Source organism: Osmia lignaria, chromosome 6, assembly GCF_051020975.1.
Source record: "Osmia lignaria lignaria isolate PbOS001 chromosome 6, iyOsmLign1, whole genome shotgun sequence".
NCBI lineage: Eukaryota > Metazoa > Arthropoda > Insecta > Hymenoptera > Megachilidae > Osmia > Osmia lignaria.
In genome coordinates this window covers 3,125,010-3,136,972 of record NC_135037.1, presented here as the reverse complement: position 1 = coordinate 3,136,972, position 11,963 = coordinate 3,125,010, and the positions used below count along the sequence as shown (strand labels likewise).

Here is an 11,963-nt window from a genome sequence, read left to right as displayed (position 1 = left end):
CGATTACCATTAAGTAAGTATAAAAATTGTTAATGGAATTGTAAATAATATTCATTCTTCGATCTATCTACTATCGTTATAATATAAAATCGATATATCGTTATATAAGTATCAAATTGATATATACAAATAATATTTAAAATAATGGATGTAATGTGTATATATAAAAATGTAAAATATATCTTTGGTAACGTGTACTGCGTCTCCTTACGTAATTAAAATATGTTAAATTTATCTAATCAAAAATTTGATGTATTCTATATGTAAACGACATTAATAAAAGTATTAAAAATGATTCACTTGTATAAAAATGTAAATTTAAAATAAAATATCTCACATGATACTGTTATGATTCCTGAACATAAAAAATACTTTTACTTTAACTCATAACAAAAATCGTAATTTGGTGGCGGATCAGGAATAGCTGGTGGTTCTTGAGGAATATCAATTCCTTCTGCGTCTAAAAGTCTTAATTTAATATCCATAGATAGTAATGTTTCCAAATCGTTTTCTGCTTGTTTACTGGTCATTCTAATACCTGTACATAAATACCTCTATATTGAGAGAAAATAATATTCAACACGTATGTACATATAATGTATATTACATACCGAGTAAGGCATTAATGCCATCAGTCCAATAGTCAAAAACTTGTTCATCAGGTGCAACAAAGTCTAGGCTTGAAACTTCCACAGAATCCAACATTAAAGAAAACGCCAACTGATGTGTAGTTTTGCGTCGCTGTAAATCCTTCATGTGCGGACAATCTCTACCAGTTACTAAACCACGAATTTCAACAACGGCTAATTTTGTAGGAAGTTCATCTATTGTTGGCACCGATTTTTCGTCACAATCACCATAATGAAATACTTTGTGATTAGGTGAAAGTCGAACATACCAAAATTTGTCCTTAATTCTCTGTTAAAGATTAAAATATTTAATACAAATGTGAAACTGTAGAGAGTAAATAATTTTATTACGATTTTCAATAAAGTAAAATAGTACCTGTCCTCTGGCACTGTATTTCATAAACCTGGTACCTTCTACCAAAAAACCTAAACGTTGTTGTTGAATAAGATCTAAAATTTCAGGTGTAATTTGTTCTCTGAGTTCGACAATTGGTCTTGCATGAAATTCCCATTCTTCCCTGGTAGTCCTTTCTTGTTGCCAAAGATTAGTGATTCTTGAATATGTTAATTGTTGCAACTCATTTTTAAATTTATCCAATCCTGTAGGCTTACATTGAAGTGCTCTAGTAATTTGTTCTCTTACAACAGAAAATACTTTTACAAAATCTTCGGTAGTTGCTCTCATTTCCTTCCAAGTTTTGTTTAGAAGAACTATACATACACAGTAAAATTCTTCAAATGGATGATCATGAGTAAAGAACATTGGATGATATGATTGACCTTGTTCACTAGGTGCCTCTCCAATACGTAATACCTAATTAAATCGAGGGGTAAATTAAACTAAAAGTAATTATTTAAATTACTTTGCATTGTTTTATACTACTCACTTCACAAAGTAATTTAACGAGTTCCACGCTTGTTCTACCGAACGGGCATTCATGTTCATCTGCTCTGCATGAATTTTCCAGAACAACTTTAGTATAAGATTCGGTGTGGTTCCGGGCAAAATAGACCATGCAATCTAGAGCAAGCATGCCAGGAGGTGTTTCCGTAAAATCGCGTGCGGGATTAATATCATACTTAAAACCTAATTTTTTATAATCTTTAGCAAAGAGGCCTTGTTTACGAGCGGTTACATCTCCACCTATTGCACCTTCGGTATCAAAAGCAATTCTTCTAAGTTCTTTAATTTTATCATGTGCATCTTGATCCTGAGGATCCATTTTCGTCATCATACGCTGCTCCCAGAGACCTAACATTAATGTTTGCAATACATATAACTGATGTGCCATTTCCGCACCAACCTACACCAAAATATGATTTTATAGCAAATGTTTACATTGATTGATAAAAAAAATAATATTTCAATATTTCATACTTGACCAGTAGACTGTATGACAATTGTTAGGAAAACATTCCTAACTTGCTTAGATTGGAGAGTTGCAGCCACAGATCTACGTTTAGCTAAATCAGCTTTAAGAAATAAAGCATTTATCAAAGCTATTGCATTTTGTTGGATTTGTGGACGCATACTTTGTAGATGCATTACTAAATTGGGAAAGGTCACTTCTTTCTCAACTTGTCCATATTTTCCAGAAGAATTTAATACTATATTTTCAAGAATGCTAAGCGAAGCTTCAATAATACTGGTATCTTGGGTAACAGCCTGATTATTTACATAGCTTGCTACTTTGTTGATAAAAGGTGTTTCTAATATATCCCATGAAACAATTCCATGATCCATAAGTTCCACAAATGATTGAAGCGAATATGCAAGCGCATTACCTTTATACTTCTCACCTTCAACCTATAAAAAAATGTATTCAATGAATTAAAATACATGAATGATATGAAAATGATCAATTATTAGGATTCATTTTTATTACCTGTGATATAATTAAAGCTAATCCTTGCTTATTAATAAATTCTAATGCAAATGTCATATCTGTACTGAGAGTACTCAATTTTTGCAAGGCTGCAGTTTTTTCTTCCATAGTTCCATTGTTAAGTTTTGTTAAAATATCACAAGCTGTTTTAGAAGGTGAAAACTCCAATCTTAAAATACTACCATTCTTTACTTCATTGCGATTTTTTTCTGTGATATAATTTTGGTTATTACTTTCAGAAAATTGTAATGAATAAGATTCAGGGTCAGAGAGACCCCACCCATTGCACAGTTCCTAATAAAAATTAAAATTATTCTTATTTAAATATATCTTCACAATTTTAGTTCTAAACAGTTCATCTTAAAAAATCTAAACAGAAAGATAATACAATTACAGTAATGTAGTGGACTTATATTTTATTCAATATACCTGAATAATCCCAGTAAGTGGATGCTTTTGATTAAATTCAATAAGTTGTGGCACTTGATCCGTCATCTGAACAGCGATTTTCACAATATTTGAATCCTTTTGGACCGGCATTTTTATTGTTTGCGTGTACATCAATGTACCAGGAACAATTTGTAATTATTAAAACCAATTCCAGAGATACGATAATCGCCGGCCCAAGCTATTATGAGAAATATTACAAATTTGACGTATCTCTTGTCATAACAACGTGACGGCCATCATGCTGGTGCGTCGGACGTGGTCGGACGATCTCGCCCCTCCATGAACCATTGATGGACAATAACCCATCCAGATATACATATACCGCAGTTCACCAGAGTCCATAACTGCGATGCGCAGGTTGGAAGATGGTGGGGGAACGCAGCGAGCTCTCTGCTAATCGCTTTCCACTTCGTTTGGGAGTCTCGCCAATCAGGGCGAAGATGCGCACTGGAGATGCGCGAAGAACGAAAACTGGTCTTTTCGCAGTTATGGACTCTGGTGAACTGCGGTACATGTATAAGATAAATTAATCACCTTGTGGGAGTTCGTGTCTCACAATTTAAAATATGTACCGACGTCGCTTTAAACCTTATTTTTATCGGCCGGTTTACTACGCATTCAACGATTCATTGTCAGTGGGGGTCAAGAAATTTCAACTTCAATTTAGAAAATAGTTTGATTCTTTCATTTATTTGTATGCAATGTATTTATTGCTTAACTACATGATTGTACAAAATATTTCTTCTTTTCTCAACTATACAATGTACATACTAAGATTAGTTACAGAAAAACAATTGCAATTAATATGCAAATATATTTTACAGAGTATTATAAATCATTCTTTGTTATTAATTGTACTGCCAAAGCAATAGTAAAAGGATTTATACCTTTACTAAGTTATTCTTTTATCTTAAGCATATGTAAAGTTTTCATAAAAATATCTACCATTTCTGTATCATATGTTCTGTACATTATTAATTGATTACAATTTATAAAATTTTTGGAAATAGTTCTGTTAATCGGCATAATGATACAAAATATCAACAAATTAATGTTGGTATTAATTACTATTTTACATTGAAACCTAAAGTTTCCAATCCCATGGTATACATAAAACGCCATCACTCATAACAGAATAATAATGTGTCACCCAAAGCATGACACCTTCCAACAATGGAGCTAAAACGTTTTTGTGCAATAATAAACGTTCGCAACATTGTATCATTAAATCTGGAGTGATACTATCATCTTTGTTCAGAACAATTAAACCCAGTTCTTTAACAGCCTTATCATGAAGCTCACGTTCAACATGTTTGATGCTGCAATAAAATAAGATACAAAATAAAATAGAAACTTTTCCAAGATATTTATAAGATAGTCTTACTTGTTATAATGATGTAATCTTTTCGAGGCTTCTTCTAAGTTTTCAGTAATGAAATTTACTAAAAGAAAACTTGGACACGAAGATGGAACTATAAACTGTCCAGTAGGAGAGAGCATTAAAGGTCCTGCTTCACTGAAAGTAAACCTCATCTTAGTATATACATTTCACTTCGATATTATATTGCATTATACTTACAAAGATGTTAAATTAACCATGTTTATCAAATACTTACAAATTAACTGAAAGTAAACATACAAGAAACTTTAAGTACTATACATAATACTAACGCTTCAATCACAATCTCATAAGCAGATAATTTCTCGGGCCAGACTTTTGGATAATTTCGACGTCCTCGGTAATCCGAGAGGGTTGTAGTAAGTTGTCGAAGTTGCCGTTCATACTGACTAACCATTACTTTTGGCATGAATTTCCTGCACATATAGAGTACCCTGAGCCTTACCGTCATTCAATTAATGTGTTGTATTACGCACCGTCGACCAACTTTAATGTCGAGAAGTACTTGTGAAACTGCCTTCTCAAAAGCTGGTAATCTAAACAGTACGACATCATACTTCCGGATATTTTTAATTAGCTGTAAAACAAAAATAACATACCAGTTGTTAAATATGATAACATTTGTTTGATTAAATCTATTTAATAAAATAAAAACTAATAAATAGGATACAAGTTTTATAATTCATTCTTACATCAAGCCAATTGTGTCTGACTTCACCTGAATTCAACATAACATTTCCCTCTAGACTAATGCCTGTATCATTGGCAAAAACAAGTGTTCTGTTTTTGAGTACTTGCATTGGTTCAGGATGATGTTCGGCCAATGCCTTGAAAGCTAATAAACATCCTCTATAGTGAGCTATGTTCCATCCACAATCCCATACAATACTGTTTATACCTAATTCAGAGCATAATATTTTTTCTAACTTTTGTACTTCTTCGCGTATAGGTCTACATGCTTCCAACTTCACGTGTACTACATTAATATGTTTGTTCAAGTATGCCCTAATCAACAATCATCAACTATGTAATTAAACATGTTTAACAGAATATTAATTATTTACATAAAAACACCGATAATCTTACTTAAGAGTATCTGGTTCTAAATTAATTTTTCTTCTCATTATAATAGATGCATAAATGGGATCATCTTCTAATTCTGAAAAATCTATGTTTTCTCCAGAATATCCTTTTCTTTGCCAAAATCTTGATTTATATTTTCCATTTTCTGATGGTTTTTGTTCTTCAATTTGATCCACAAATGTGGTTGGCAAATCGCATGTCTTTAGAATAGAAAGTATAGTTCTTCTTAAGTCCTTATCCTTTAACTGTATTTGTACTAAAGTGAATTTACCAGCTTTGACTTCTTTCTCATCTTTTGATCTTAAATAAAATGGTAAAGTAATAGGTCTTATAGGTCTTTGCTGTTGTAAATTCTCAATGACAGAACTTAATTGTTTTAGAGAATTTTCATTTACTGTCTGAAACAATCAAGATTTTAAACAAATTAAAATCATATTTAACATACATTTGATATATTCTTTATTTAATCAGCAAATGAATATGAATCTTATCTTGTATTCAGTTTATTTATACCTGAATTTTATGTGCATATACCTACATATAAATATATAACAATTATTGCACTTCCTTTGTTCTATAAATAATTCTTAACATAATAAGACAATAAACTGCGTTGCTGAGGCTTAATCAATTTAAATCGCCTTCACTTTACAGACTTGCTTTTTATAAGTTACCTAAAATCATTATAATTAACTGAACTTACTCTTTGTGTAGGATATTGCCCAAACAGATCAGGGTGAACTGTAAAGTAAAAAGGTCGAAGTGCGGTAGATACCTCACCCGTACTCAAAGCTCTTACCGCATCTCTCCTGCAAAAACTATTTAAAAAACTGTTATCAAGCCACTACTTGAATCTATTTGTACCATACAAACTTAATTAAATATAGCTATTTACCATCTTCCTAATGCACAATACATTTTTCTAGTTCACCGTAATGTCATCACACGTCCATATCACGCAAAAGTTTACGAGTTGAAATGCGATATTTATCGCATTTGCCACTCATCAAACTTACTAAATGTACTACATTAGTATTCAAATAACAATTCTCTATCTTGTTAGCCGTAGAATATATTCTTTGAGATATATAATCTGCATAAAGTCTAAATATATGGTGTATTTCTTAGAAAATAACTCTCCTCGCAATGCGACAATATGCAAACTCGTATAACATTGGACTTGAACCTCTTCTTTTTGTCTAATCAATGGTGAGATCTGTATACGTATAGCGTGTATAGATACATTATATGTGTTAGTTGGTATATGTTTCGATAATCATAAATAGAGCATTACATACTGTTACATACGATCAGTCGAATAATCATTCTATCCTAACTAAAGCTGAATGTTCCTGAATAAACATTGAAATTTTAAATATTTTCTTTTGTTCCTATCACAAATTTATGATGCATCGAATTCTTTTAAGAATACGTCATTACCAATTGGCGGGCTGTACTTGGTTTGTGTACTACACCAGCTGTTTTTGCATTTATGATGTAAACGAGTAGTAAAGAAAGAAGTTACAGTAGGATTATTATAAGGCTAATGCTACGGTATTTACTTTTTGTATCTGTGCTTAGTCACAGGTGGCCAAGGAAATGTATTATATATGGCATTGAGTCTTTTAAGACTCTGGCACAGTAATATGTTAGAGGCATTGCCATTTGCTTCCCAGATGTGGATTGCTAAACATAAATTTTACTAAAGTTTCAAAATGTGCTAAACGTGAGAGAGTTTAAACAAAGTGACATTGGTACTTATTTGCAACCATGTAAATGGTTATTATACCCTAATTACATGTAAATTACCAAGTGGCATTTAGATAATTTTCTATGTAACCTTGTGAGTAGAAAGAGAAAGTTGTTGAACATTTTTATCTATTGTATTATATGTAATACATATGTAACTTGTATAAATTTTAATTAATATTTTGATTTTTTAATTTTCAGTTTAACCATGTATCCAATAAATAAAAGACCTTTGTTAGGAGGCTCAGACAGCGAATTTGAGGATGATTTAGGAACTGAAGTCGATGATCCAAGTATTTCTGTGCCGGATGAAAAGCCATTTTTAAAACAATATGAACCTAGCGACAGGTAATTTTCAGTTAGAATAATTCAATTGTTTACTATATAATATGCTTTATGTATTTCTTTAATGTTTAGGTATAATATTGCATATATTGTTTTTTATTTACTTGGAATGAATATATTAATTCCTTGGAGTTTTTTTATTACTGCTGAAGATGTAAGTAACTGATATATCTTACTATTTAGCATCATTGATAGTATATGATTGAGTTTGTCTAATTTGTTTTATAGTATTGGATGTATAAGTTTAGAGAAATACAAGAAAATTCTACGCATATTAACTATACTCATGTAGAAAATTTAGAAAAGAAAACTGACCTTCAAGCTAGTTTTACATCATATCTAAGTGTAGCAAGTGCATTACCAAATACATTGTTTCTAATCATAAATGCATTTATCAGTAAAAAGTAAGTAAATTATATACTTTCAACTACACAATACTAGTAATAGAACGACTATATCAACTTTACAATTTATAAAATAATAGAATTCCCCTAAGGACAAGAATGGTGGGCTCACAGTGTATAATACTGTTACTTTTCATTGTAACAACAGTATTTGTTAAAATAAATACAGACAAATGTAAGTTACAAAAATAAAAATGCTAAATATTACTGTGTATTGAACTTTTAAAGTAAAATTCCAATTTCATTTCTAGGGCAAGGCACATTTTTAATTATTACTTTGACCACAGTAGCATGCGTAAATTGTAAGTACATACACGATATTTGAAACACCAATAAATATTTCAACATGTAAATTAGAGAACAATATCGATATTTTTTTATAGCTGCAAGTGCAATTTTTGGAGGAAGTTTAATGGGTGTTGTTGGTCGTTTTTCTCCCAAATATATAACTGCTATGTCAAGTGGTCAAGCTCTTGGAGGAATTTTTACTGCTATAACAGAAATATGTTCTCTTTGGATTGGTGCTAGTCCTATGCTTTCAGGGCTAGTATATTTTATTATTGGAGATGTTATCTTGTTTTTATCTCTGATTGCATATGTAATGTTGGAAAAAGCAGTAAGTAATTCTACATTTTAATGAACATAGAATAATGATATTTATCATACAAGTGTTTTTAATATATAAGTAGCTTATGGTAATAACACAGACATGTATTGATAATCTGCTTTGAACATTGAATAGAAGAATTAAACTGTGTCATATAAATCGTATCTATACTTTCTGCTTAGGCATTTTTTAAACATCATATGGTGGAGAGATTTCCTAACAGTGTAGAAACAGATTATTCAGTAACTGGAGAAGTAACTTTTCCACAAGGCACAACAGTATCTTATACTCGTATTGTTAAAAGAATTTGGCACTATGGTATTAGTGTATTCTTAGTATTTTTTGTATCACTGTCTGTATGTCCAGCAGTTACTGTATTGGTAGAAAGTCAAGATAAAGGCAAGGGTTATGCATGGAATGGTAAGTTTCAGTATTAAATCTTATATGCACAGTTTTTAAATTATTAACAGTTATATATATATTTTGCAGATATCTATTTTGTACCTGTGGTGACATACCTCATTTTTAGTTCTGGTGATTATGCTGGAAGAATATTATCTGGCATATTCCAATGGGTATGTACAAAAAATATTCTTTGTTCAAAAATATATTTAAAAGTAATATTTAATGAGTTATATATTTTTTTAGCCAAAAAATAAACCCTGGCAGGTGATATTTTTAAGTCTGATAAGGGTAATCTTTATACCTGCTCTTATGTTTTGCAATGCACAACCTAGATATAATCTTCCTGTTTACATTCATAATGACTTTTATTATATTTTAATAACTATTGCATTTGCCATTAGCAACGGTTATCTGTGTAATTTGACATTTATTTTAATTCCTACGTAAGTATTATAGTATATATTAATAAATTAAAATTTGATACATTTTGTAATGAAACTTTTGAAATAGAGTTGTAGATTCTCAAGAAAAGGAAATTGCCTCTGCTATGATGGGAGCTTTCCTTGGAATGGGATTGGCATCAGGTGCTGCACTTAGTTTGTTTATGGTTAAAGCGCTTTAACCATTATGATCAAAAAAGGCAAATATGAAAAAATGCAGGCGTTCATCTCACTGCCTATTGCATACTTAAAATAAACTAGGACCACAGGACACAAAGTCCAATCACATTTAAATAATACAGTTATTTGATATTTTATAATAAATTGATAACTGCAATGTTTGACACATTACAGTAAATTATTTTTTACGCATTTCTTTAAGGAGTTAAACTTGACCATTCCATGAATACTTAAATTATGTTACATATAGAATGGAAATAATTGCATGTCAAATTACATGTAATACATCTGATACATATAACATAGAGAATGAATTAATTATATAAAAAAATGTAATTCTAGTCATCATACATTTCCGTAATGTATTTATTTTTAAGCATTCAGAGTACAATAAATTATGACAAGTAACTCATACTATATACAGAATAAATTAAAGACAGTATAAAAATACATAAGAGTAGTTTGTACTTTATTACATACATTAATAATAAAAAGGATAGAAGTATATTCCTACCCTTATAACTTATTGCATTTCTGAATCGAAATATGTTTCACTAAATATAAATAAACGTTATATCGTTTTTTGAAGATTATAATTCAAAAATATCAAAAATGTACACTATTTCAAAAAGTTTTAAACTTATGATTGTATTACATATAATGATTGTAATCTAAAGCTTTCTTCAATTTTTAAAACGATCGACTGCAAATATACAGCTAAAATTATGTGCTTTATTTAGTACTTTCTTTTACTCACATTTACAACAGAAAAACTGCTCACTTATTGGAGCAAGCATGAACCTCATGAAGGATATTGCTTGCTTTTACTTGTTAGCGGAACGAAAACAACGCTTGTAAGCGATTTTTTCATAATTTTTCCGTCCATTGTCTTATCAACTTGTACCAATGTTTGGTCTGAATTTTCTGGACCCATCGGTAATACTAAACGTCCTCCAGGAGCTAGTTGATCAATTAACTACATAAACAATGTCACAATTAATTTAATGAATACTATATTATTTGATAAAAACAAATTTTCCTTACAGCTTGTGGCATTTCTTTAGCTGCAGCTCCTACATGAATAGCATTATATGGTGCTTTCTCAGGATATCCTAATCTTCCATCTCCAACTAGATCAATAAATATTTTTTATATAAAACGATTCAATTGATTTACAAAATATTTAACTAGATACTTACCAACTAATTGAACTCTACCACTTTTAAGAAGCTCTGGATTATCCCTTTGAATGTTTTGGGTAGCAAATGATTTAAGTTCAGGAATATGTTCAATACCCACAGCCAAGCCATTTGGTCCTAACATCATTGACATACATGCTGTTAAATATCCAGAACCAGAACCAACATCTAATGCTCTTGCACCATCGCGTAATTTATCTTCAAGTATTTCTAAAGCATATGCATGCTGAAACATTTTGAACTTGTATATTCTTCCTGTATAAATTATATTATGAATAAATCAATTTATTTAAAAACATATATACCATATGAGGAGCACTTATAGTTGCACCATAACCAATTGATTGTGGAGAATCTATATATGCATAGCTAGGGTGAGTATAATTTGCTCTATCTACAGCAGACATTGCTTCATAAACTCGATCAGATTTAATTACTCTTGATCCTAAGATGAAAAAATGCATACTTTCAAATATATACATATTTACCTCTTAATGTATATATACATTTGGTTTTCTTTATTCAATAACATTTAAGACCAATAAAATCAATATAAAACTTATAATAATTGTGTTAATATCACTTACTCTTAAGACTTTGTATAAGATCATGGTTACTTTTTGCATGAAATCTTCCAGACCAAGCCATTTCATATGCAAATTCGGAAAATAATAAACTTAGTACTATAAAAATAAAAAACGTCAGATAATGGGACTGAATTTTGAGGCCGTATATCGCAACACGATGAAACACTCAACAATTTTTCATTATATGTACAACGACTTGTAACGTTTAATAAAAATGTCAATTTTAACAAATATTATACAGCTGTTTTCTTCAAAGAATGAAATAAATGTAATGTTATAGATGGTTATAAATATTTAAATAATTAACAAGTAAATTGAAGCCGGCCGTGATCAACGTCTGCTTTTCGTTAGAACAGATATCAATTGTCTTCTATATAAACACAAATACGGAATTTTATAAATACAGAATTTATCAATAGTTGCATACAATACATTAATTTGCAAACACAATAAGCAATCGTTGCGCTATTGCAAATCGCAGATCAAACAGAATAGCTTGTAATAGATGAATACGTCACTAACCAACTTAAATTTAGTAGCAAGCCAAGTGGGCTATTTACGTTCTTTTTGCCAAAGGTTACGCTGTTGCTATAATCAATT

General features: G+C 30.5%; 4 protein-coding genes across 6 annotated transcripts; 1 reads left to right on the top strand and 3 right to left on the bottom strand.

The window, feature by feature from the left end:
• Positions 1–178: 178 nt before the first annotated feature.
• Positions 179–3,270, bottom strand: Ced-12 (engulfment and cell motility Ced-12). Its single transcript, XM_034318560.2, has 7 exons — positions 2,945–3,270; positions 2,516–2,809; positions 2,008–2,436; positions 1,517–1,933; positions 1,006–1,443; positions 612–918; positions 179–538 (listed from the first exon to the last, which is right to left on the bottom strand). The coding sequence occupies exons 1-7, from the start codon at positions 3,074–3,076 to the stop codon at positions 375–377; spliced, it is 2,181 nt and encodes a 726-aa protein (XP_034174451.1). The 5' UTR covers positions 3,077–3,270; the 3' UTR covers positions 179–374.
• Positions 3,271–3,664: 394 nt separating this feature from the next.
• Positions 3,665–6,612, bottom strand: LOC117601569 (T-cell activation inhibitor, mitochondrial). 2 transcript variants are annotated; one of them, XM_034318470.2, is made up of 8 exons: positions 6,343–6,612; positions 6,151–6,265; positions 5,451–5,845; positions 5,057–5,369; positions 4,841–4,941; positions 4,637–4,798; positions 4,350–4,481; positions 3,665–4,284 (listed from the first exon to the last, which is right to left on the bottom strand). In XM_034318470.2, exons 1-8 carry the CDS (start codon positions 6,363–6,365, stop codon positions 4,050–4,052), a joined length of 1,476 nt encoding a protein of 491 aa, XP_034174361.1. In that variant the 5' UTR covers positions 6,366–6,612; the 3' UTR covers positions 3,665–4,049. The 2 variants fall into 2 exon arrangements, with proteins under 2 accessions (XP_034174361.1, XP_034174362.1); XM_034318471.2 differs by having other exon boundaries at positions 3,666–4,284; positions 4,637–4,780; positions 6,343–6,610.
• A 536-nt stretch (positions 6,613–7,148) lies between these two features.
• Ent1 (Equilibrative nucleoside transporter 1) lies at positions 7,149–9,972 on the top strand. The gene is made up of 11 exons (XM_034318472.2): positions 7,149–7,290; positions 7,398–7,544; positions 7,614–7,695; positions 7,770–7,945; positions 8,026–8,120; positions 8,197–8,247; positions 8,329–8,561; positions 8,735–8,972; positions 9,042–9,127; positions 9,201–9,400; positions 9,468–9,972. Exons 2-11 carry the CDS (start codon positions 7,405–7,407, stop codon positions 9,577–9,579), a joined length of 1,413 nt encoding a protein of 470 aa, XP_034174363.2. The 5' UTR covers positions 7,149–7,290; positions 7,398–7,404; the 3' UTR covers positions 9,580–9,972.
• A 205-nt stretch (positions 9,973–10,177) lies between these two features.
• On the bottom strand, positions 10,178–11,949 carry LOC117601574 (Protein-L-isoaspartate (D-aspartate) O-methyltransferase). 2 transcript variants are annotated; one of them, XM_034318479.2, is made up of 6 exons: positions 11,886–11,949; positions 11,364–11,459; positions 11,082–11,221; positions 10,777–11,002; positions 10,622–10,707; positions 10,178–10,553 (listed from the first exon to the last, which is right to left on the bottom strand). In XM_034318479.2, the coding sequence occupies exons 2-6, from the start codon at positions 11,422–11,424 to the stop codon at positions 10,380–10,382; spliced, it is 687 nt and encodes a 228-aa protein (XP_034174370.1). In that variant the 5' UTR covers positions 11,425–11,459; positions 11,886–11,949; the 3' UTR covers positions 10,178–10,379. The 2 variants fall into 2 exon arrangements, with proteins under 2 accessions (XP_034174370.1, XP_076544880.1); XM_076688765.1 differs by lacking the exon at positions 11,886–11,949 and having other exon boundaries at positions 11,364–11,521.
• Between the last annotated feature and the right edge of the window lie 14 nt (positions 11,950–11,963).

What these genes read in the sequence shown, in the direction of transcription:
- Ced-12 (XM_034318560.2), bottom strand. Translation starts at nt 3,076, where the DNA reads ATGTACACGCAAACAATAAAAATGCCGGTCCAAAAGGATTCAAATATT. An exon ending in TCATACAGTCTACTGGTCAA is followed by an intron (nt 1,934 to 2,007) that starts GTATGAAATATT and finishes ATTTTGGTGTAG; the next exon opens with GTTGGTGCGGAAATGGCACA. An exon ending in AATACAGTGCCAGAGGACAG is followed by an intron (nt 919 to 1,005) that starts GTACTATTTTAC and finishes AATCTTTAACAG; the next exon opens with AGAATTAAGGACAAATTTTG.
- LOC117601569 (XM_034318470.2), bottom strand. Translation starts at nt 6,365, where the DNA reads ATGTATTGTGCATTAGGAAGATG. An exon ending in TATTGTGCATTAGGAAGATG is followed by an intron (nt 6,266 to 6,342) that starts GTAAATAGCTAT and finishes TTTTTTAAATAG; the next exon opens with TTTTTGCAGGAGAGATGCGG. An exon ending in TATGAGATTGTGATTGAAGC is followed by an intron (nt 4,482 to 4,636) that starts GTTAGTATTATG and finishes GTTTACTTTCAG; the next exon opens with TGAAGCAGGACCTTTAATGC.
- Ent1 (XM_034318472.2), top strand. Translation starts at nt 7,405, where the DNA reads ATGTATCCAATAAATAAAAGACCTTTGTTAGGAGGCTCAGACAGCGAA. An exon ending in CAATATGAACCTAGCGACAG is followed by an intron (nt 7,545 to 7,613) that starts GTAATTTTCAGT and finishes TTTAATGTTTAG; the next exon opens with GTATAATATTGCATATATTG. An exon ending in TAAAATAAATACAGACAAAT is followed by an intron (nt 8,121 to 8,196) that starts GTAAGTTACAAA and finishes TTTCATTTCTAG; the next exon opens with GGCAAGGCACATTTTTAATT.
- LOC117601574 (XM_034318479.2), bottom strand. Translation starts at nt 11,424, where the DNA reads ATGGCTTGGTCTGGAAGATTTCATGCAAAAAGTAACCATGATCTTATA. An exon ending in CTATAAGTGCTCCTCATATG is followed by an intron (nt 11,003 to 11,081) that starts GTATATATGTTT and finishes AAAATGTTTCAG; the next exon opens with CATGCATATGCTTTAGAAAT. An exon ending in CTAAAGAAATGCCACAAGCT is followed by an intron (nt 10,554 to 10,621) that starts GTAAGGAAAATT and finishes TTGTTTATGTAG; the next exon opens with TTAATTGATCAACTAGCTCC.